This window comes from Columba livia, chromosome 6, assembly GCF_036013475.1.
Source record: "Columba livia isolate bColLiv1 breed racing homer chromosome 6, bColLiv1.pat.W.v2, whole genome shotgun sequence".
Lineage (NCBI taxonomy): Eukaryota > Metazoa > Chordata > Aves > Columbiformes > Columbidae > Columba > Columba livia.
The window spans coordinates 18,268,664-18,292,780 of record NC_088607.1 but is presented as its reverse complement, the minus strand read 5'-3'; the positions used below and the strand labels follow the sequence as shown (position 1 = coordinate 18,292,780).

At 41.9% G+C, this 24,117-nt stretch overlaps 1 protein-coding gene across 1 annotated transcript in view; it reads left to right on the top strand.

Annotated features, from left to right (window-relative positions):
- The window catches only part of ANTXRL (ANTXR like), a 62,771-nt gene that overhangs the window by 31,899 nt on the left and 6,755 nt on the right, over window positions 1-24,117 (top strand). Inside the window, exons 13-17 of the mRNA XM_005497988.3 lie at window positions 449-544; window positions 1,081-1,119; window positions 4,345-4,443; window positions 6,918-7,085; window positions 7,898-7,978. Of these exons, the coding sequence (XP_005498045.1) occupies window positions 449-544; window positions 1,081-1,119; window positions 4,345-4,443; window positions 6,918-7,085; window positions 7,898-7,978 (483 nt within the window). The remainder of the gene's footprint in view (window positions 1-448; window positions 545-1,080; window positions 1,120-4,344; window positions 4,444-6,917; window positions 7,086-7,897; window positions 7,979-24,117) is intronic.

Genomic DNA, 24,117 nt, shown 5'->3' with positions numbered 1-24,117 from the left:
CTCTTAGCTCCAATATTCATTTTCTTTGAATATCAGCATTTGCATATTCTGCATCTCTAGTGATGAAAGTTTGCTCTGCACACCTGAGAGTTCTGTGGTCATGTAGTTTGCAATGTCCCTCTGACAGTACTTAGGGACCTGTCAGCACGGATTTGGCAATGGTTTGTATACAAGTTTAACACCCTTGAATCTAGCGGGCTATAAACATAGCATAAATTTATACATAAATTGTACATATGTGCACCACAAACAGGACGTGCTTCCCTGAATCATGATTTCAAATACTGATATGACTCTAATGACAATAGCAACAGACTGCACAATATGCCTGGGACCTTGTAGTGAGGGAAATCTGGTTTGTTTTGCTCAGTCTAAATGTGTAACTTCAGGTCTCCTGCCTTGTTTGTGACATGTGCAGATAACTCAGAAATAATCATCTTGTTTACAGCTGACTGGGACCATCCTTTTTATTGCTCTCCTGATTCTCTTTCTGCTGCTGGCTCTGGCTCTTCTGTGGTGGTTCTGGCCCCTGTGCTGCACAGTGGTAAGTACAGGCTTTTGTTCTTTTGATTTGGTTTAATTCTTCCCAGAAAAAGCACAAAGTTTAAGTGTTGGAGAACAAGATATGAAATTTGCTTCAGAAAAGTGTAATGGAACAGGGTTACTAATATGTATGTAAGTTGTTAAAACCCTTTTTAGACACAAGAGTTAGGCTTTTTTTAAAAAAAAGAAATTCAATTCCGAGGAGCTGCAGATTCTGAATGATTTTTTTTTTTTTCACTAGTTTGGCGATTATATGACATTTTTAAGGCAGAACTACCAGAATACAGAGCTGTATTGTGAGTTACTTAATAGGGTACTTCTTGACTTATCAGATAGTATAATGTGCTGGATTTAGCTTTTCATCTGCATTTAGTTTATGCCTGCTCAAAAGCCGTGGGGCTAATGGGAGGATTGAATGTGGAGAATAAAGCAGGGCAACCCACCTGTGATATAAAAAAGAAAGCAGAGAGAACATTACATTGAGATGGATGAACCCTGGCATTATCTCAGGCTTCTCCCATTATTTATATATTCCAGGTAATCAAGGAGCCACCACCACCACCACCTCCAGAGCCTGTAAGTATGCTATTTTTGAGCTCTTCCACTGTCTGCAGTCACTGTAGCATATTGCCCTGCCCTGTAGTACACTGTAGAATACTGCCCAGGAATGTCACCCCTGTAGGTGTCTAAATGACACCCTGAAGGCTGTGAGAGGAAGTCTCTTGGGTCAGGACAGTTATTTCTGCCTTCTAGCCTCTTTATATACATGCAGAAAGATTATTTCCATCCACAGAGAAAATAGTTACATAACTCAGTAGTACACAGACCAAACACTTCCTATGGTATTTTGCTCCTTGTGCTGCACATCAGACAGGTATGTAAGCAAGTCTTTGCTTCTCAAGCTGTGCTGAAAGCTGTGCCTCCTTCAATAAAGCTGCTGTCACTCTCAGCAGGACCTTAGCCCAGACTGGCAGTAAGGAAAAAAATCTGGCAGCTGGAAAAAAGGACAGCAAAGGCCACATTATCGGGAGACAAGAGCCTGCCCTGGCTGTGGTTCTGTTGCAGAGTGACCTTTGGAAGGACATTGAGCCTTTCTTCATTTAGGTTGTAAGCTGTTTGAACCAGGGTTGTGTTTAGTTCTTTTTGGGACTGTAATACACTGACTCTAACCTCAGCTTAGTTTCTCTGTACTAATTTCATGGAAATAATAGTAATAAATAAAAGTACCTCCAGAGAAAACTCATGCCTGCCTCTACTTCTTTCCTAGGCATAGACAGTTAAATGATGAAAAAATACTTGCCTAACCCACAAGAGAAGCTTACACTTTGCTGCTAACTTAATGTAACTTGGCATGAATATAAGGAGGCAACCACAGCTGCTGTTTTGAGGTTGCCAGAGGCCACCATTACTGTGTATGTGAGCCTGATGCTTGTCCTGGGCAGCAGCACTGTGACAACTTAACTTTGAGATACACACCAAAAATCATACTGGTTTTAGGGTGATTAGTGTTGTCACGAAGCATGCAATTACAGCCATGCTGTGTTTGAAAGAAGTTTCAGAGAGCATCACACCCCTGCAACAGAGTTCCCAGACGCTTTGTGATTACTCTGATCAGCAGAGACTTTAAATGCAAGCGATGAGACTGTGAGCTGATGTAAGCCTCCAGGAATAGCGCAGAATACAGATGTTATCCATCCCTTTACTTGGCCTTGTCTTTATCCAATATGGATTGTTGTTTCATTATACTTATCACTAGCCTCCCAAGGTATGATGGCCTGCCCTTTAACAGATACAGTCTGGTATTTCTCCTATTAAACTGAATATAATTATCTAAAACTTGTTCTAAATCGCAAGCATTACATGTCCATTACTTTTCAAAATGTATGTGGTAGCTGTTGATGTTATGTGTTCCGTGCAGGGGATATTTGGTATAAATCCTCTATCAGATGAAAAAGTATCAACCTTCACTATTAACTGTGTCCTGATACTGTCAGGCTTACCAGCAAAAAGGTTGTTAGACACGAACATTTGAAATCTGTGTTACTTTGCCTGGAAGAGGCAGGATATTTTATATAGGACTCAAGTTCACAACTAAATAAAACACAAAGGAATTAAAACTGAGCACTATTTTTGATGTGGCATGAAGTGGGATAAAACTTGTGTATTTGTTATACTCTCAAAAACCAACTAAACAAACAAAACAATGACAACAAAAAAATCAGTCAAAAACCCAACAAACCAAAACAACAGAATCCAATGGCAAACCACAGTCACTTCCTTGTATATTTATTTGCCTGACTTAGGATAAAAGCAAAACAACAACAAAATACCTCAACCAAAAAAAACCCACAAACAAACAGACCCCACAAACAAACAACAACAACACACCCACCCCCCCAGACAAACAAATTTTAAAAAAACACCCACCCACACCCCTTACTAGTTAATGGAAATGTCAGCTCAAGTCTTGCCTAGCCACACTAAAAAATTTGTTGGAGGAACTGACTTACAAACCATGGCTGAGATCATATGTCACTGAATAACTGATGGAAATACCTTTCTCCAAGGCATAACCTAAGAGTTAAATATAAACAAATGAAAACTAAGTCATGTTTTTTAAAAGTTATTATTGGCTTTTGGACTTTCAATTCCTTTTACATTCCAATAGAAACATGTAGGGCAATCTTGAGAAAATGTTACCTAGTAATCTGACAATGATTTGTGTCCTTTTCTAGTATTTGGTTTTCTCTTTCTTAATTTTTACTTGAAAAAAAAAAAAAAAGGTCCAAGCAGTGTTTCTATAAACGTACTTGTACTGATGCAAATTAGCAGAGAGCACTGTGCCTCGCCAGTCTGAAAGCAGCACACACACTTGCATATCAGCATGAGGTTTATTTATTTGTCCTTAATAAAGAGTGTGAAGAATGAAGATGGTATTGTAGGAGGCTTGTTGTGCCCTTTCCTCAGTTATGTATGTACTTGGAGAGTCTCATGGTGTGACTTTCAGCTGCCTCAACTCAGTGTAATGGTAGGGAGGCTGAGAAATCCCAGTGACTTTTATCAGCTCAAGATGATAGAGCTGGAGATATGTTCCCAGGGTTGTCAAACCAGAAACATTTGACAGCTTTTAGTTAAGCAAGAACAGAACAACAAACCTGAAGTAAAACCCCGATTCAGACTCTCTCACGTTCCAGAAAAATAATCTGCAGTCTTCGTAATTGCAGGTCAAAAACTCTGAATCTGAGCTTCCTGACAATTTGGAGATGTTCCAGTCTGAGTCTTGGTTCCAAACTGTACAGCTTGAGCCAGACTCTACAAAGAATCAAGCAGTGTAGAATAAATGCTTACAGCTGCCATGAGAAAGAGGTCTTATGCACATGTTAGAAAACTCACAGTGGTAGGGTTTTTTTCCCTGTTAGGTGACATTGAGTTCTAAAAGTAAAATTAATAAATTATTTCTTTGGGCTGACTGATCGCTACATTTTCTGCATAGCATAGTGGCAAGCCGGTATAATGTACAAGTCATCTCCAATTTGCCTTTCCTTACAAGTTAGTCATCATTTTGAAACTCAGTGCATATTTGACTAAATAAAAGCTGCCTAGAGAGAGGAATAGGCAATCCTCTTTGACTCCCCTAGTTAAAATTTCAGCTGCAGAGACAAGAGACTTATGGGTTTTTTTGTCAGCAAATAAGTATAACACACAAAGCCAAGGATTAGACCATAGGATGTTCACTTCTTTTTCCATAGTTTATGCTGTTTATGTGAGAACAGTAGTAATATCTCCCTGTCTTTCCCATAGGAATCAGATGATGAAGATGGATTGCCAAAGAAAAAGTGGCCAACCGTGGATGCATCTTATTATGGAGGTCGAGGTGTTGGTGGAATTAAGAGGATGGAGGTATTTGGCTTGTTCTTTAGTGTTGTAAAAATCAGCATATTTAAATATAAATTGTAGCAATATGGTTTTATGTGATTTTTAGAAAACTACTTTGATGGACTCGAGACTGGGATTGAATTAGGGTTTGTCTACCTGATTGCACCTGCTGTCCAAGTAACGGACATCAAGCTGCCATCATTTGCATGAATAATTACATGAATATAGCATTATGAGCCAGAGACAATTTGCAGGTTAAGAAGTGGAATAAGCACCAAAAGAAGTTTTAATTTACTGGATCAAAGCCTTCAGTGAGTTGGGTCCCAGTTATCTTGTCTCAGGCAGAGTTACAATGGTCTTGAGTACTTGAGGGTGCTATCTATGCTGTGCCTGGCTGGCTGGAAGCAGTTGGTTTGGGGAATTTAAATCCGTGATTTTTCTTTTGTTGTTTTTGTTTGGTCGAGTTTTTTCACTTTTATTTTTTTCCTTTTTCAGTTAAGCATTAACTCCTAATGCACAAAAACACATCTGTGTTGAAATTGATCAGCAGTTCAAATCCTGCCCTGGAACATGTACACAAGTCAGTCTTGATGTGTAAAGTGAGGAGTTACTGTGAAAGAAGTTTGTCTTGTGCTGTCCTGTGGCATATGTGTTTCAGGGAACCATATGATCCAGTCTGTGATCAGCTAATTTCTGTAAATAACCATTTGGGTGAAACCAGTTCAATATTCCTAACCATGAATAATATACAGCAGTGAATTGTTACTCACCTTTGTCAGCTGAGGGCATAATGATGACTTTTAGGGATGTCATAGAGTAGAATCATAGAATCATTTCAGTTGGAAGAGACTGTCAGGATCGTCAAGTCCAGCCACTACCTAACTCTAGCACTGAGCCATGTCCCTAAGAACCTCCTCTAAATGTCTTTTAAACATCTCCAGGGATGGTGACTCCACCACTTCCCTGGGCAGCCTGTTCCAATGCCCGACAACCCTTTCCATGAAGAATATTTTTCCTATTATCCAATCTAAACCTCCCCTGGTGCAACTTGAGGCCATTTCCTCTTGTCCTATCACTTGCTACTTGGGAGAAGAGACCAACACCCTCCATGCTACAACCTCCTTTCAGGTAGTTGTAGACAGCAATAAGGTCTCCCCTCAGCCTCCTTTTCTTTAGGCTGAACAGCCCCAGTTCCCTCAACTGCTCCTCATCAGACTTGTGCTCCAGGCCCTCACCAGCTTCGTCGTCTCCTCTGCACTCTCTCTAGTACCTCAGTGTCCTTCTTGTGATGAGGAGCCCAAAACTGAACACAGGATTCAAGGTGGGGCCTCACCAGTGCCAAGTACAGTGGCACAATCACTTCTCTAGCCCTGCTGGCTACACTATTCCTTATACAAGCCAGGATGCTGTTGGCCTTTTTGGCCACCTGGAAGCACTTCTGGCTCATAGTCAGCTGGCTGTCAGTCAACACACCCAGATCCTTTTCTGCCAGGCAGCTTTCCAGCCATTCTTTCCCAAGCCTGTAGTGTTGTCTGGGGTTGTTGTGACCCACATGCAGGACCCAGCACCTGACCGTGTTAAACCTCATACAATTGGCCTCAGCCCAATGAAACTCACACCAGAAACCACACTAGATCTAGCTGGTAGCTGGGGGAGGTGGGCTAATGTAAGCCAGCTGAGGATCTGGACCAAACTAGGGCTAACAGAACAAAAGCAATGGCTTCTCAGTAAGTCCCTGCAAGTCTGCAATTAAAGTATTGTATCTTGATATCCTTCACCATTTTCCTTGGGAGGATTTTGTCCTTGATGCTGAGTAACCCTATGGATCATATATTGTCCTTGAAAGCATGATCACATTTCTGTTTGAGATAATTTAGACAACAACATCAGAATTTCAGCTTGAAATAAGTAGTGTATTGTATATGAAGATAAAGTTACTGACTTTCTCTTGTGGCTGTGCAAGGTCATCTTTGGAAGAACTGTTTTTAATAGTAGCTGCGCAAGTTTGAGGGCTGATGCTTTCAAACTGCCCATGTGCTTGTCTACTGACCCTTTTTTTTCCACTTTTGAACTGAACAACAGGAGCTGCATAGGGCTGGTTGTAAAGACTGCCTGCCTTCAGCTGGTGCTGCTCCCTGCTTTTTGCATGAGGCAATGGGAAGCGTGTTATAGCTGTGTCCTAGCGGAGCTAGACAAAGCACTTCAGATTGCACTGGGAAATGGGCTGATCTGCCCTGGATGCTCTGAATTCCCACAATACCGTAGGTTGCTAGAGGTGAGAAGGCTAGTAGTTCAAGCTGCTTTTGAGTGAGACTATTTGACTCTTAAATGTGTATCTCTGATTACAATGGGAGTTTGTAAAATTATCTTTTTAAAATTACCTTCACGTCTGGTGGCACTGGGTCATCTGATGGGAACTTGATTAATGTCTGTGAAAACCACTTGTTGGTGGTGACTGCTGAAGTATCTCTACTTACAGTGTGCTTTCCTGACTTCAGGTGCGATGGGGAGACAAGGGGTCAACAGAGGAAGGAGCAAAACTGGAGAAGCCCAAAAATGCTATTATTAAGTTGCCAGAACAGGAGTACGAGCCATGGGAACCCAAGCCAAAGAAGCCCCATGTGAGAAAACCACCTTCCCAGAGGAAATGGTACACTCCAATCAAGGTAACGTGTCTGCACCTCAGTTTTACCAAGTCTCTTGTGTCATGCATGTTGCTACATCCCACTTTCTAGTGCAGCCTTTCTTATGGTGGAGCTGAGAGAGCCCATTTAGGATAATGATCAGTAACCCTCAACTTTGCTCATTTATTGGAATGTGCGTTTCACCTGGCACTGTGCTGCTGTAGGTTTTTTGAGGAAAAGTGTAGGGTATTGGAGAACATGAGCAAAGATCTTTCCTCCCTCAGCTCACACCTTCCTTTCAGGTATTTTTGCACAGCCTGGAGCATAGCAGCAAATATCTCAACTCTTAGGGAGTGTGGAAGAAAGTGCTGGTTTGTGCTATCTCAAAGCAGCACACAAGGAGGATCAGATAAACTGCACCATCCTTGCTTTGACTGTATTGTGGTTAAGACGTTGGGTTGGGATTCAGCTCTGTTCCCCTCTAGTTCAACCACAAGACATAGTCTTTGCTTTCTGGGCAAACCATTCAGTCTCTCCACACTTTCATTCCTCGTTTCTCCTGTGTCATTATAGTATCTGGTGTCTCACTGTCTTTTAATGTATATATCCTCACACAACCCTTGAGGCAGGGCAGAGCTGTTATCTCTGCCTACAGAGAAGTGCAGGCCAAGGGACTAGCACACCATGCTCATCCCAGAAACCTGTGTCCCAAACCAGTGCTTTTGTGGAATGAGCTCCCTCCTCCCCACCTGTATAACTCACCTGTAGTTTAACCTCATGCTGTTTTCCATAAATTTCTTAGTCATGTCATGTATTTATTTATTTATTTATTCACTCTTTTTTAATTGTTCCAGGGCAAACTTGATGCACTGTGGGCTTTGGTTCGAAGAGGCTATGATCAAGTCTCTCTTATGAGACCGCAGCCAGGGGATAAGGTAAGGAATCACAACCATGTTCACATGTCACTTCTCTGTTAGCAGCAGCAATGCTCTTCCCTTTCCAGCCAACCCATCCGTTTTTTTCCCCCCCTTTCCCCCTTTTTTTTTTTTTTTCTTTCTTCTTTGCTTGTCTGTTTTCATGTTACTCCAAGGCTGAAAATTTGTCACAAGAACCAGAGATTTCAAAAGAAATGAAAATGTTTGCTGTGGCATCTACTTAAAAGTATTGCCCTAGAAGGTCAATACCAATGTCTTCACTGTGATCACTGTGGAAGAAGCTGGGCAGCCACAATAGTATGAGATGTTTTTTGCTTTATATAAGTTCTTAGGCTTTTTTTGTCTGGGGACATATGTTCAAGTCAGAGGATAGGTTCCTTGTGGGTTTTGAGGGGCCGTTCCTTTTGAATGTAATATGTAGTAGTCATTCTACAACAGTAATTACCTTTCCTATACAACTTCATAAAAATGCTTCTCAGATACCACAATAAAGTTAAGTGATTAATGAGAAAGATCATGAACTGCACAGGTGATGAATAAACAAATTATAGCCAAGTTAATGGAGAATAAAGTTTCTGTAGAATTATGTCCAAATACACATTTCTTAGTCGTATCCTATATGTAGGCAGAGAGTAAGTCCTGTCTTGATAAAGTCTATTTGCCATATGTAGGTGAGGAATAGATTTCTCCTGGAAGAAAACAGGGCAATTTTCTGTGCCTTGCAGAGGCACACAGATGTCTTAGTGCCATTCTTGGGCCACTTGCAACAGCTTAGTTCAGAGCTCTCACAATTTCCCCATGAGAGCCTGTCACCGTTATGATTGTCTCCATCTTGTTTTTACGGGGGACCGCTCCATAAGAACTGAGTGTTGCTGCTTTGGGCTGTAGCATCTTCAGGTCTGGCTTTCTGTGGTGCTGCTTTGAGACATGAGAACTAAGACAACAGCATCTTTCTCCCTGCCGTGGCCCTTCTGGCCAGGGTCCATACATTTCATCACCTTTGCTTGCAGTGGAAGGGGTTATAGAGTTAGAGCAGTAGGAGTCATAAAGTGCTTTTCTGGGGCAGGAGTGATACAGAGGCCCTTGTGCTGGGCTTGTTTGCCTGGGTGATTTTCACACCTAATAACAGGCTTTAAAAGTAGCACTAATTTGCATCATCTAGGGCAAATAAGTTGCATTCCTCTGGCTTTTGGCAAAATACCATTACAGCATTTGTCTAGTTATTAACCAAACATGCAGTTGAGGTATTTGAAGTTTAGTCTCTTCCATTTTTCTTTTGGTGCATAAGAAAACTAAGAGAACAAATCCAGCTTCCTATGCTACTTTGTAAAATGGTCTTAACTGTTTTGCTAAGCTGCATTTTCAAGGCAGCTGTGCTTGAGACACGTTATTTACTTTTTAAGCACGATCTAGGGCTTCTGAATAGGCTCTTTAGGCCCAGCTGTATTTTGATAGCACTAACATTGTATAATACAAATCTATCCTCTGCCTTTCACTCCCTTGGTTGGTACGTTTCTATCAGTGCAGTGCACAACAGAGCCTCTGTTAGCCTTCACAGTCAAGAAACATGCAGGGGGCTGGCTCCAAACAGGGATCCTCAGTTCCTTGCCTTCCAGCTCTGCTGCAGAGAGGATGAGGGAGTCAAAAGAGTCAATGTAAACCATAGCGAGCTGAAGGAATCTTCTATCAGGGGGAACATTAGAAAAATCAAATGTACATCTGGGAAATAGGGTGGAAATAATTCTGTTGAGCCATATTCAGTGGAAGAATAGGATCATCTCTGTTCCCTGGCCTGTGGAATTAACTAGAGCTGGAGAATATTGAAAGGGAAACAAGAAAATGGCTAGAAATCCTTCTGCTGTTTAAAAAAAAAAAAAAATGTCATCACAAGCCTGTATGTCATGGAGAAAGCTGGCACAGGGAAGAGCAAGGTTATTATTTATTGTTTGGTTGACTTTTCTAGTAGCAATTCTACTCAGTGGAGAATTGGCTCCTTGTGAGTTAGGCTTTTTGGTAGAGGCAAAGTGAATAAATAACTGTACGTGTATGTACACATAAGTATATAGGATTATACGTACACAAAATTATATAGGCATTTACATACACATGCGTGGAGTTTCTTCATGGCTGAAGAATGAGGAGGTTAAGTCACTGCTATGAGTGAAGGGCAGCATGGGGAGCCTGGAGCTCTGACTGTGCAGAGCTGGAGGAGCCCAGCAGCCCCAGGAACGAGCCCATAGTTCCACTTGACCCCACCCCAGTGGGGACAGGGTGTTTCCTGTACAGGGGTGCTGACAGCAGTGGATGGATTTTGGTTTACTCTTGGGTAGACATTACAGCACCTCAGTGCACCATGTTCTTCCAGACTGCACCATCCAGAGACCAGTGACTGTGTGGTGGTCTTGGAGAGACGATTGCTTCGCTTTGTGGGGCAGGGGAGAAGAATTCTTTGGGATTTTTATTTTGCCTTTTTTTGTTTGATTTTAAGGTAATTTCATAGTCATCTTGGCTGTTCAGGAAAACTTAGAGCTCAAAAGGCAAAAATAACACACAGTTTAGTTGTGTTTTGAGGGTGACATTTGGATCTGTAACTCAGAAAATTCCTATGTCTGAATTTCCTAAAACAGGTCAGATTATTTTCACATTTTCACAGATTAGCAGAAACACAGGTTATTTTCCACTGGAACAAGATAACTCACTAAAGCTACATTTTCTAAATTTCTGTTTCACAGTTTAACTCCATTAAAAAAAAAAAAAAAAAGTTGTCATTTTCCATTTTTATTGCTATACTTGGAATATGTTCACTTTTGGTAGCCATTGGAGGAAAGCATAGCAAGACAATTTTTCTGCATAACGAAAATATTAGTTATAGTAGTGAAATAACATCCACTGTACAGGGAGAAAAATATTTTTCACAAGGGTTTTTGGACAGGGAAAAGATGTCAAAGGATAATTTTTGGCATTAAAACACTTCAAAATTGTTTGATAGTTTTGGTGAAAAACAAAACATGTTAGTGTTTTTTATTTCACTAAAGTATCTGGTTTTGCCAGAGAAGCAAAAGTATGTTAGACATTTTTTGGAGCTGTTCAGTATTTTCCCCACAACACAGCACTCTTCTCTTTGGCTCTGCAGAGCATACAGAGAAGGCAGTATTGCCACCCCAGGTTTTCAAAACATCACTTCTTCCCCACTCCCATCATGACAGGAAGTTAAACATGTCACTGTGTGTAATTTTTGAGTTTTCATGTGGTGTAGCCCATTGCAGAGCGTGTGTGAGAGCCTTGCAGTGGAAGTTCAGGCTGAAGTGTGTGTGCAGCAATACAGGGCTGACGGCTACAAGGGACTCCGTCCTTTGCTCTGGGTGACCAGGGCTTCCGTCTGTCCATACTAATTTCTTTCTTCATCATGATCTTTTTGCCTTTCCCAAACCACCTGTGCTTTTCTCAGCCTGTGATCCCCTTGGACTCCTGCCCTAGACATTCCCTTCTGTTTCTTTATTTGGTTTCTTTCTCTCCTTGCTTTCTCTCTCAGTCCTTGGTAGCTTACATCTCCTCTAGATCAGAAAGACTACTGCCCTGCAGTCCTGCCCACTGAGAGCAATGGGCTGGTGACCAACCTCCTTCCCCTGCTGCTCTCCTGCTGCAGGAATGGAGCTGCTGGTAGGAGCGTGCCCCAGCTATGGCTTTGCTGCAGAGCTCCCCTGTCCTGGCTGGTGCTTTTCAGGGCATGACAGGGTTTTCTCAAGAAAAGGATCCAAGGATGGATGACCTGGCAGTGTTAAATAGGATTGTTTTAATAGAACTGGTTGTTAAAATCACAGGCGCTTTTCGGAACTGACTAAAGAAAATCAGCCAAGCACAAGCTTTGATGGCTGTTCTCCTGGCAGCCATGCCCGCACTGCTTGGCTTGGCTCTGGAGGCAGCTCCTCTTCTTGGTCTTCATTCAAGATCATATCATGGGCCAAGCACTGAAACTGCTTGTTATTAGTTTGGCAAGTACAAGTACCTCAGTATAGGGTCACAGCTCACTCAACTTTTGCAGGTCACCCTGGCTGGAGCTTCTGTTGCATCAGGATGGGACAGCAGGGTATAATCACACACTTAGCTCTACCTTATCATTAGCAGACAGGCTGCTATTTGTGGGATGGCTTTTTGCTGAGCTCTCTGACAGCATCAGCAGAGATAAAAAAGGGCTAGCAGCTCTCCTGCAGATTGTTCGGTGTTCTTCCTTGCAGTAATGTACAAAGGTGAAGCCTTGATGGGCATTTGTGATACTGCTGCGGTGATGGATCCCTTGGAGCTACGCTTCTATTCTTCACTTCCTGTGAGAAATTTGGGGCTTAGAGGACCATCAATTGTTCTTTTGGCCCAACAGAGGGATTGAGAACTCTGACATGGGGACACTATGCTCACCAGCAACAGGGAGTATGTCAGAGTGGCCATGTGGCCAGGCAAGCTATTTCTTGTTCAGGATACTCAGGCTGTGTTGAGGGCTTCCTCATCATTCTGTGTTGGTGTCTTTCTGAGCTTGCAGGGGCTGCCATGAAGATTGGAGTTTGGGAAATATTAATATCTGTCTGTCTCAAAGTATCTCATAGAAACCACAGTAGCTGCTGGGACAGGTTGTCCGTAGTCTCTGCAAAAGGAACTTTCAAGCTCTTCCTCTTGGCCTGATGGACCAAAAGTGGGGCTGTTACCAACATCAGCAAGTAAGCTTTAAAACCTTCATTATGTACAGAGAGGAAGGTGAGATGCTTCTTTCAAATGGTCTGCTTATTTGCTGGTTTCAGCAAATCCATTCCATTTTGCATTTCAGCACATACTGTCACAGGAAATTCTCAGTAGCTTGGTTTACCCAAAACCTCAACTGAAAAAAAGGACAACATTTTTTTCCTCCAGGCAGAATTGCTCTTTTTTTACGTTAAAGCTTTAGAAGTGATCTCATTTTTGTCACTGGAAATTACCTGCAGGAGAGGTTGGGAATATGTACTGGATTTTGCTGTCACCGTTGCCCTTGTATACTCATGGGACTTAGGAAAAAGCAATGCTTTAGCAGTACTGCCCTGTGGTTTGCACATACAAAGCCCTTTCCTGGGGAAGGGGACTAGAAGCAGGCTGTTCAGAGAGGGGGGCAAAAAATAAAAGCTCTCAGATTTTTGTACCTCCATAAAACTGAAGATAAAAATACTGCTGCCCAGACAAAAATTTCACAGACTATGAGCAGCTGGTCTTATTGGAAATCAGAACTTTTGGGTTCTTTCAAGTTCTCACCATTGAGTTACTGTGTGACTTTGAACATGGCATGGCAGCTGGAATTTTAAACACTAGCCTCTGAAATGAGGAGAACAGGAACATTTGGGTTCTTTATTCTGTGCATCCCTTTCAAAGTGATCACACTGAACCTGATATATTTGTTAAAGCTCAGAAGGTCTGATTATCCTCAAATTTTGAGTGATTTCTTGTAATGCTGGCCATTACATATACCTTAGTTTTCCTGACTGCAAAACGATAATGAGAACTCAATATTTACCTTCCTTACAGCTGTGAGGCTCAGTTAAGTCCTACCAGGCAATTCATACTCCTCACATTAGTGGTGGGACACCAAACCTATTGATTATTAATGACTAGTAATTACTTTCTGGCTGCTGTCTACAGGTGGTCAGCAATTTGAATCCAGACAACAGGGATGGCAGCACCCACCTGTCACTCTGTGCTAGCTGCCCATGGACAGTGCTATTTGAATCTCTCGCTAATTGCTTATTTTCAAGAGCAAGTAATGACCTTTAATAGGCTTCCCTGCAACTTGCTTGGAGATGTGTTGTAATCACCCAAGTAGTAATCGACAGAGCTACAGGGGATGCTGGAAATGCAGCACTAAACTCTTTCAAAGATGGTAGGTATCAGCAACTGTTGCTGGGTTGTGGAGCTTTTCTCCCTGTTTTTAACCTCTCTGGAGCCAATTAAGCTGCTGAAAAATTAAAGAGATGGTGATAGGGCCTGCCACAGGACGTGATATCACTTTGTCACTTTCAATGAAAATGTGACACAGGTAGCTGTTTTTTTTTATTTAAAGGACACTAGTAAAAAATCTCCCTGGTGTGGGACCAGTGTCCTAATGCATAGTTCCCAGGATATGCTGAGCCACTGCAGCTGAAAATATGTACTCAGTGATTAATGAATTTCCTGTCCTGCAAGACACTGACATACTGGCATTACCCCTCACTTGTGCCAGGATCATGTTATTTCTGATGTGCAAGAACTTACAAATGGGCTTTGGGGATCGATGCCACCTGGCTGCCCCTGAGTGGAGTCAGTGGTGTGTCCACATCTTTGGGAACTGGAGATGTCTTCAGTAACAACAATCATAAGAGGTTTCTCTGAAGGACAGGTAGCAATCCCAGGGCTGGTGCCACTTAGCACACAACGGGATGAAGAAGAGTTAACTCTGTGGTTAAAACACTGGACTCTGACTTCAGAAATCTTGGCTGCAGCTGAAATATTTTACTTCTGCTGTACTGTCATTCCCCACCAATAAGTGAGATGAACAGTAAATTGTAGGAGGCTGAAACTGTGTTCTTAACAGCACACAGATCACTTCATAGATGGACTATGTTAGGTAGATAGGGATGGTTCTGCTACTCTTTAAGCATGTTTACCACTTTGATATTTCTTTGATTTTTATGGTAAAGGAACAGGTTCACCAGGTCTGTCTCTTTTTTTTGGGGGGGGGAGGAGTGTGACTTTGGGATAAGAACTGTTGATTTAGTCTCTTGTTAACTGCAACTGTGTACCTTGGGGACATAGGCTCTTGCATGTTGTTATCAGAGTTTTCCTGGCAGAACTTGATTAATGCTCCACAATTGTACTTAAGAGTACAGTGTGACTAAGTTACACAGGCCTGGCTTGGAGTCAGGTGATTACTTTGGGGCTCAGGAAGAAGCTCACAACTGAAGATACATGGTTTTTTAAAAGACAAGTGTACAAATTTACATGCAGTTGCTTACTAGGACTGCATATACAGATCCACTATTTGTACATGCAAGTGTACAGATATGCTGTGGCCAATATGTTTGTTTCTTGGCAGTGCCCCTGGATCAATGCTGAACCCCATGTAACCTTGTTTCAGCTGGATTGCTGCAGGCTGTATATTCCTCATTGTTTTCTGAGTTAGGTAACAGTCCAGACTTTAACCCACCTGGCCCTTCTCAGCTCTGTGATTACATATTTCTAGTAACTATGTAGGAATTAGTTCTCTCCATATGCAGAATGAGTAATGCTGTGGTCTTCCCCTGTAGGTGATTGAGCTCTAGAAATAAAAGAGTAAGATAATGTATTAGTGATAGTATTTATACTGAAGTTATTGTACAGACTGATAACTAAAGATGATCATTGCTCCCTACAGAGCAGCTGTAATTCTGGATGCCTCTGTTCGTGTATAAGCTACTGTGGTTCATGTTGTGGTACCAGAATAAAACTCAAATTGTCGTGTCTGCTATTGTAGAAGTAACACAAAGATACAACCCAACCTGAAGACCTTATGAGCTATGTCTGTTAAATCTTGTTCAAAACAAGATTAAGATCATAAATGCGTTTTATATGCTAGTTTAGTCTCAGGAGCTGTTCCTGGAACAAGAAGACTGTAAACACTTTGAGCTCTTTGCACCAACACTGGTGATTTCTGCAGCATTTTAGCAGCATTTTAGGATCTTTCTGCCCCTCGCCCCACCCCCTCCTTTTTTTTTTTTTTTTTGGAAGGTGGATATATCCCTTCTTTTTGGGTTTCTTCTAAGGAACATAATCACCCAAGTAACCACCTCAGTCTTCACTGGCTGATAACTCTAAGGAGTGGGATATATAAAAACTTTAATGGAAAGCCTACCCCAATAGCAGTGTCCCTTCTTGCAGTGCTAAAGGCTAGGCATGCTGAGTAGAGCAGAGCTTTGAAAAAATGAAAGGAAGTGTACAAGTTGGTTTTTTTTCTACTGCTGTGGGACAGGCCACTGTTTCTGGTGAGCTGAGACCAGAGTGTAAAACAGAGTTTGCATGACAGAGGTGGCAATGGGGCATTCACTGAAAAGATCAACTTCAAAATGCAGAACTGGTACTTGATAGACTGGTCAAGCTGCATAGGGGAAATATCATTGAATGGTTGGAGTTGGAAGGAACTTCTGGAAATCAACTAGCCCAACCAACCTGCTGAAGAAGGTTCACCTAGAGTATATTGCATGGGAACGTGTCCAGGTGGTCTTGAATGTCTCCAGAGAAGGAGACTACACAACCTCTCTGGGCAGCCTGTTCCAGTGCTCTGGCACCTCAAAGTAAAGAAGTTTCTCCTCATGTTCAGATGGAACCTCCTGTGCTTCAGTCTGTGCCTGTTACCCTATCATCTGGCAGCACTGAAAGGAGTCTGGTCCCATCCTCTTGACACCCACCATTGAGTTATTTATAAACATTGATAAGATCCCCTTCCATCCTTCTCTAGGCTGAGCAGACCCAGCTCTCAGTCCTTCTTTATAAGAAAGGTGCTCCTGGCCCCTAATCATCTTTGTAGCCTGCTGCTGGACTCCCTTCAGTAATTACTTGTCCTTCTGAAACTGAGGAGCCCAGAACTGGACACAGTACTCCAGATGTGGCCTCCCAGGGCAGAGTAGAGGGGAAGGATAACCTCCCTTGACCTGCTGGTCACACTTTTATTAATGCACCCCACAAGGGCATGTTGACTCATGGTCAACCTGTTATCTATCAGAACTCCCAAGTCTTCTGCAATGTTGCTTTCTAGCAGGTCCACCCCTAACTTGTACTGGCCCCTGTGGTTATTCCTGTCCAGGTGCAGGACCCTACACTTGCCCTTGTTGAACTTCATGAGGTTCTTCTCTGCCCAGTCCTCCAGCCTGTCCAGGTATGGTAGGGATATATTTGCATAGGGTGTCTCTATAGCACACTTGAGTTCCATGTCAGGACTTAGGTACTTGAGTTGTTCTCCTGGTGTGTTCATTCATGGAAATAACACGGTGGTTGTGTCCCAAGAACGTATTCCATCCAACTTAACATAAGAGCTTTTGGGGGAGGAGAGGTATTCTGTGCTTTATAAACGTGTCATCACTGATAATGAACTGTATGAATTTCATCCCAGGAGAAGAAAATCCTTGTGAGATAAGGACAGAGGAATCTGAGAACTGTGGGTTTACCATCTACTGGCTCTAGGTATCAGCAGAGCCATTTAAGGGCCAGTTACCCAGAGAGGAGCTGGGGATTCTTGTATCTGTTTCCAGACTCTGACCAAAGAGGCAGCTTGTCTGTGTAGTGGGCCAGGATTTCACATTTTTGGCCTAGGCAAGGCAAAATAACTTTTCACCAGAAATTTCTCTAAGAGTCTCGAGAGTTATCATATACCCTAGGTGGGTAAAGAGCATTGTGCTCTTCCTATGTGCACACCATAATCCCAGCTTGCTCCTGAATAGACAATCAAACATTTCACCCTGGGAAACACAATGACACTTAATTACGGTTTGGGCAAGACCAGTTATGGTCCTTGGTGGCCTAATTTGCTTCTCCCAGCAAGCCATCAATACCTCAAGGCCTAGCATGTCGCACCCAGCAAATGTTTGTTTGCTCTTGTTGCCATGCTCCAAAGCCACCCCTGTCCTAGCTGAAGGACAAACACAATCTTTTCCTTGAAAATACCAAAGGAAAGAGAAACATCTTTTGCAAACCAACCACTGATTTGTTTTGGTTTTTTGTTTTTTCATGAACCACATTCTAGTCTGTTCAGCATTCAAGTGTGGAAATGTGTGGTACTGTGGTTAAAACAAGGGATGTGAGTCACGAGTCCTGAACTTGTAAATACTTCTTTTTTTTTTTTTTTTTTTTCTTTTCTCCAAAGTTGCTGCATAACTTTGGGCAGATGACAAGACCTGACAGTGGCTCTCTTCACTTCCTCCACTCTGGGAGCCTCATCCACAAAAGCTGTCAGAAAAGATTAAGACAGTAAATCATGTGTTGGGAGTGCAGGTTTAGGTTAAGATATTTCTATCAGGTTTGGGTGGGATTTGGTCTGGCATGACTGTACTTCGAGATCGGTACTGAATATAAAGTATGCCTGATAGACTTTAACTTTGCTTATGCCTAGTGTTATCCTTTTCTGTTCCCTTTGCCACTTCAGCTTTTTTAGGGCTCAGAATCAACAGGCTCTGTTATGTGCCTTACTTCAGCCACAACCTCAGCAAGGTCCAAGACATGTGATGTTTTGTGCATTCCTGCAACATATCTTGTGACTCTAGCCATTCTTTCAGAAAGTGTCTGTAGCCCATTGCTGTGTTTTCCTGCTAAGGCAGGGCTCAAAACAATGCGCAGCTCCCTGCTGAATGGACCATGATACAAATTATTTGAATAGCCCTGTCTTTGCTACCGAGATGGGTTATCTGTGTCACTTGTGTGCCTAAGGTGGAAAAGTGGTATCAGGCATGTGAGAGCTGGGTGGTGGGGATGCACTCAGCACAAAGGTTATTTTGCTGAAGGGTACTGATCCTAGCTTAAAAGGACAGTTTCCCTGGGTGGGCTATTCCTCCCTCAGATTCCTCATTCTTGGCTGGTTTCTCCAAGGGTTAACTGGAAGTAGCCAACTTCTCTTCAGTGTATTGCTGCACTGATCTTCAAACTGACTGAATAGATTGCTCTCAGAGGACCCAGTCTTGGTTTCAGAGAGTGCCATGTACAGTTGGGACTGTGAACTAGAGAGCAGTGTCTGCAGATGTGCATGTCTTGAGAACCTATCAGTACTTGATTGTAGTCAGCTCTCAGTATTTTGATTAAAGAAGTTACAGTAGCCTGGGATACTGCAGCTATTACTCTTACTGCAAAACAGTTCCTATCTGTATCTTAATTCCCTAATAGATCTGGACACCATTTTCTAGATTTCTCTCTTTGTTTTGGCTAAAAAGTGCTTCTTTAGATGATCTGTAAATATTTTTGCATATTAGTGGAATTAATTGAAGTTGAAAAATAGCCTCAAAAAATCTCAATATTTTCAATTTTTGTTTTGAAACAACTTTTTTGTCCAAAATTCAAAGAAAATATATTTTTAATTGAAAAACCTATGTGTTTCAAGTCCAAGTGAAACATACTTTGCCATATTGCTTCTACCTGAAAAATGAAGACTTTTGATTGTTGTTGACTTTTCCCTTGGCCAGCAAGTGAACCGAAAGATGACTTATATTGCCGCTGTTTTGTGTTGTGCATGCCATGGGCTTGTTTGTGAGGTTGCCCTGGCAACCCACCTCCCTCAGCCTCTGGGAGATCCCCTGGAAGGGGTTATCAAACACTTGGTGTCAAAAGAATAGCTCCTGTGCCCTCTCCTTTTTTCCCTACCTCATAAATCCTACTTTCTCAGTTATTTGGCTCCCAAAGCCACGGTGTCTGAGGGCATACAGAGAAAGACTGGTTCCCTCTCACCTCTCTGAGAGGGGCTCGGGCATCTCTGCTCTCACCTGGGCTTTCTGGGCAGCAACACAGGCCATGCTTTGGCTAAGCCAGGAGGTTTTCCTCCGAGTATGTCGGCAGCCCAAGGTATTGTTTAGCTGTGTCTCACTGTCACAGTGGGCTCTGTTCTTGGCCTACATGCAGGAGGGTCATTTGTGGCTCAGGCATCAGGGTTTCTGAAGCAGGGACTAACTTTCTGTGCTGTGTCTCTCTGCTGCTGCACCAGTAAGCCAGTGACGGGCTTGTGGGTGGTTTAGTCGGGTTGCTAGAAAATAAGAGAAAAGGCACAAAAGCTGCTTGTAAAGTATCTTTGTGGACTGTGTGAAGGATCTGCATATGCCTCAGCTGCTTTAAATACCACTGCTCCCTCTCAGGTCAGGACATGTCCTGTTTAAAATAGTGTTACTTTCTACATACTAAAGCTCAGCCTAATTCCTTCTGTAGCGTGAAGCACATTGAGCAAGCCCAGTAGGTTACACCTTTTGGCAGCACGGTCTTGCTCACACTGTGCTGTAGACAGAGTTTGCTGCTGCTGACTGGATCATCCTTATGCATTTGCATTCATAATTTTGTAATTTTCAATCTGACTTTGTGGTGAACCACAGTAGGATCCTCAGTGTTACAACGTGAGTGATTCACAATCCGCAGTGTTGGGGTTTTGTTCCTCTTCAATACTCCACCACAGAAGGAGGGAGCAGAAGTGATATGAGCTTGCTCATAGAGAGGTGAAACAATACACTGGTAAAGGAAGAGCTGAACTGATTTTTGCTTTTTAAAGCAGCACTAAAGAAAATAATAGTTATATTCTTATTGTTGGATATTGCCACTTTACTGGACATTAAAGTCCTCCTTTCTTTAGTCAACCCAATTTTCTCTTTATCTCATCATAGTTTTGGATTACCATCATTTTAGGCATCTGTGCTGAGTTGCCATATAGATTCCAAGAGAATTGTCACTGACAAAAGAGGACTTATTAAACTGGAATATAGTTAAAGAGTCAGATTCTCATGTAAACAAATATTTTATGTTGATGATATTTAATGTTTTGATTTGAGACCTAATAACCAAAAATAGCTTCATATAAAAATTAATTACAAGTTAATCAGTTAATTGTTAATGATTAATGCAATAACCGCAGTATAATTAACGTGGTGATTAAAATTTAATTGTTAAATAATATACTTAGAAATTAATTAGAAATTACATATTTATTGACCTCAAAGCACAATTGGCCACCAATATGCTGATATGGAAACCTCTGACATTTCCAACGCTTTATTTTTAAACAAGAAAACAAAATCTCAGTCCCAAATGTAAGAGTAGGAGTTAGTAAAAGTTACTTGAATGTGCCTGAAAACCAAGCAGGCTTCGGTTTTAAGTGACAAACTGTTTCAGCGGCTCACTAATTTCTAGCCTGTATGCTGCAGGGTAATCAGTGCAATTCCCAGGAAATCCGTGAAGGTTTTAATGAGCCGTGACATGTTCAGCGCACAGTCAGCATGAAGCAGTGCAGTGTGAGGAAGCTTTTGGCAAAGGCTGATGCACATAGATCCTGACTCCTGAGGAGCCAGTTGCTAGTCCTGACACTTGCACAGGGAACTCAAATAGTGGGAACTCCGTACCACCTTGGTTCAACTCTTTCTCTTTAAAATTACTGCATCCATAATCTACCTCATTCATAAATACATTTGCTAAGCAAGTTTTCCATACTGTTGCTGTTTTAGGATACTCGGTGTAGGTGTTTCTGCTAGAACACTCTTGCTCTTTATGGGAGGGATTAGCCTGTCCCTTGATTTTTTTCCAAGATTCAACTTTTGCAAAAGTCACTGGTCTTAAAGGTATATATCCTGTTGATTTCTGGGTATGTGGATCAAAACCTTGACTTAGCTAAGGTGATTCTGACTTTTTGCAAATACTCACTCTTGTGGTTTTGCAGGCAGCATAAAAACTTTTGAGGTTTTAGAGCTCTACTTTTACATTAAATATCTATTGATAGTTCAGGGAGCGAAGCTAAATGTTGATGAACTATGTCCATAGCCAATTGGCAGTCATTCCAGTAGCATCTGTAAACAAAATAGAAGATAAAGGTGACTACCTATTTGAACCCAAGAAAATCATGTTCTTTTTAGATTTCAGCAGACAAAAATATAGTATTTTTGACTGGGAGCTACTTCATTTTTAGTTTGGTGGATCAGGGTTTTGGATTGCTATGCTCAAACTTTGAAGGAATTATTTTATTTTAATCCACTCTAAAATGTAAAGGCAGGTATCATATTCTTACAAAGTCAAAGACCAAGAAATTTCAGTCAACTTTTAAGTCCTCAGTCAGATATCCCCCTCCGCTAGTCAGAATTACAGCACTGAGACTCCACAAACAAAACCAAAAGTGAATGAAAACTCAAGCAAAATTTGTAACAGGAAGGATATATTTTATTAGGTCAACTAATGGAGCTAAAAATAAGAAACAGACATACTTCTGTGTACACAAACACTGGCATGCATGGAGATGAAACTGGATTTGACTTTTGTTAAATAAACCCCAAGGCACATATTAAAATGAACAGAGAAAAGGGGTCGCTACTGGCAGATGGGGCGGATTTTTTAAATTCTTTTTGCCAAAGTGCTCTTAATATCACGGATGAAGAGACTAGTTCATGGCACTCTTGATTGTCTGGATCCTTTTAATAGTTCTTTCTTTCCATTGAAAACTTGCTGAGTGGTAGCTAAAGATTTGAGGGCAATAAGCGCTGGGGAATGATGTACTGAGCACTATGCTGAAAGTAGCCTAGAAACAAGATGTGGTGGCTTTCAAGAGGTTCCTCCCTTCCTTCCCCCCCTTAAACCACATACAAAAACAGATCCTAGGTGGTCGAGGAGGCATTGCCTAGAAGTACAAAGTGCCTGAATTGCACATGTGATTGTTACACTGGGATAAAAGCTGTAGTTGGGAGAAGGGCAGGTCCCACTGCCTCAGTATTTGTACTTTTTGAAAAGCCAATTTGGCAAGCAGCGTAACAAGAGCCTGACAAGTGGATGGACATATGGGGAGGCAAAATAATTGTGCATTAGGAAGACTGTGCAGATGTGAGCTGAAGTAAGGGCGTAACTCCATATGGTGCATTGCTGACCTTCACTTGGTGCCTGAATAATAGTACGCGGTGTGGGTCGCACCATCTGAGCGATGCTGTGCTGGGAGCAGGGCTGAAACCAGACAGAACTGGATTTACGCAGATCGTCTGCTTCCTAGAAGACAATAAAGCAGCTACCGACAGCTGTTGTGCCTGAGATTACCACAGTATTACTGCACCTTGCAGTTCTGACACCTTCCCTAAAACACTTCATATATACCACGCTTCAGGGGAAAAAATACTGTTACCACTGCTGAAGTGATCATGACTCTTAATCCCTGCTAATCCCCTGTGCAGGGAGACCGTAGGTGAGTGTGCAGGATATTCGATTTCTGATTTCTGTCCATGTTCTCTATGGTTTGAAAGCCTTTATATGCCTTTGGAGAGGAAATTGCTCAATCCTTTCAAAAACAGAATATTAAAAATCATGTGGTTAGCATGTTTATTTGAGAAACATCATGGATTTTCTATAAACTACCCCCAGAGAGATATGCACGTTAGGTAGAATATCTGTACCACTCTGTTATTAGGGAAGAGTGATAAATTGCAGGCTTTATTCTTCAACCTAGAAATCTTTTGATGGGTCCAAACTATGACTTATGATTTATTATCATTTGTTCCTCTCTTCCCCTTTTGGCTGTTAATCCTAACACCAGCTAAGAGTTCAGCCTCATTTTATCAATGGCTGCTTGAAGTGCTTGGGAGAATTTGCTCTAGTATTCACCAGAAGTCTTTGATATATGAGATTGTAGGCTAACACTGATAAGCTTTTGTGAGGAAGTGTCACAATACATACATCGATCATCCAAGCCTCTATCTGTCAGACTCTCCCAACCCAACCGTATTTTTCATGACACAATGCGGCGCATGGCCTTTAAATTACCCATCTGTCTGACAAATCAGTGAGTGTGGCAGAAACTGGCAGCAGTTTGACGTCGCCTATCACTTTAACTGAAGTGAAAGTAATGCAAACAGATTTATGGGATCCCCTTTGATTATAGACTATGAATGTATTTGGAATTGATGTTTGGGAGAGAGACACAACAGATAAGCAGGAAGGGCTTGTAGGCTGTCCTGGTTTTGTTAAAAAAAAACAAGTTTCTCTTTTAGGGAATTTGCCTGTCCGCTAAAGCTTTCATATTAGCTGCATTTTCCTGGAAAACCAGATACATGATTTGGTAAACCTAGCAATGGAATGCGAGGTTATTGGTAAGGATGCATACACATCTCGCGAGAGGGGCAATGAGAAACAAGTGACCAAGAAACTGTCCAATGAAGTATAACATGCCATTCACGTGAATACTTCATATAAAAGTGGGAGATCACGAGGATCTCGTCCCTTTTCCTTATGGCCGACATTAGAAGAGGACCTTGCTAGTCATCCCTGCAAACTGAGGCCTAGTGACAGACTGAATCCAGTTCCGGTTGGCTTCAGAGTCCAGTCCAGGACTTCGGGTGCTGGCCCTTTCATCTGCCAGAGCAGTTGCAGTGACTTTGAAGATGGGTTTTGTATATTTTGTATTATTTTTCTCT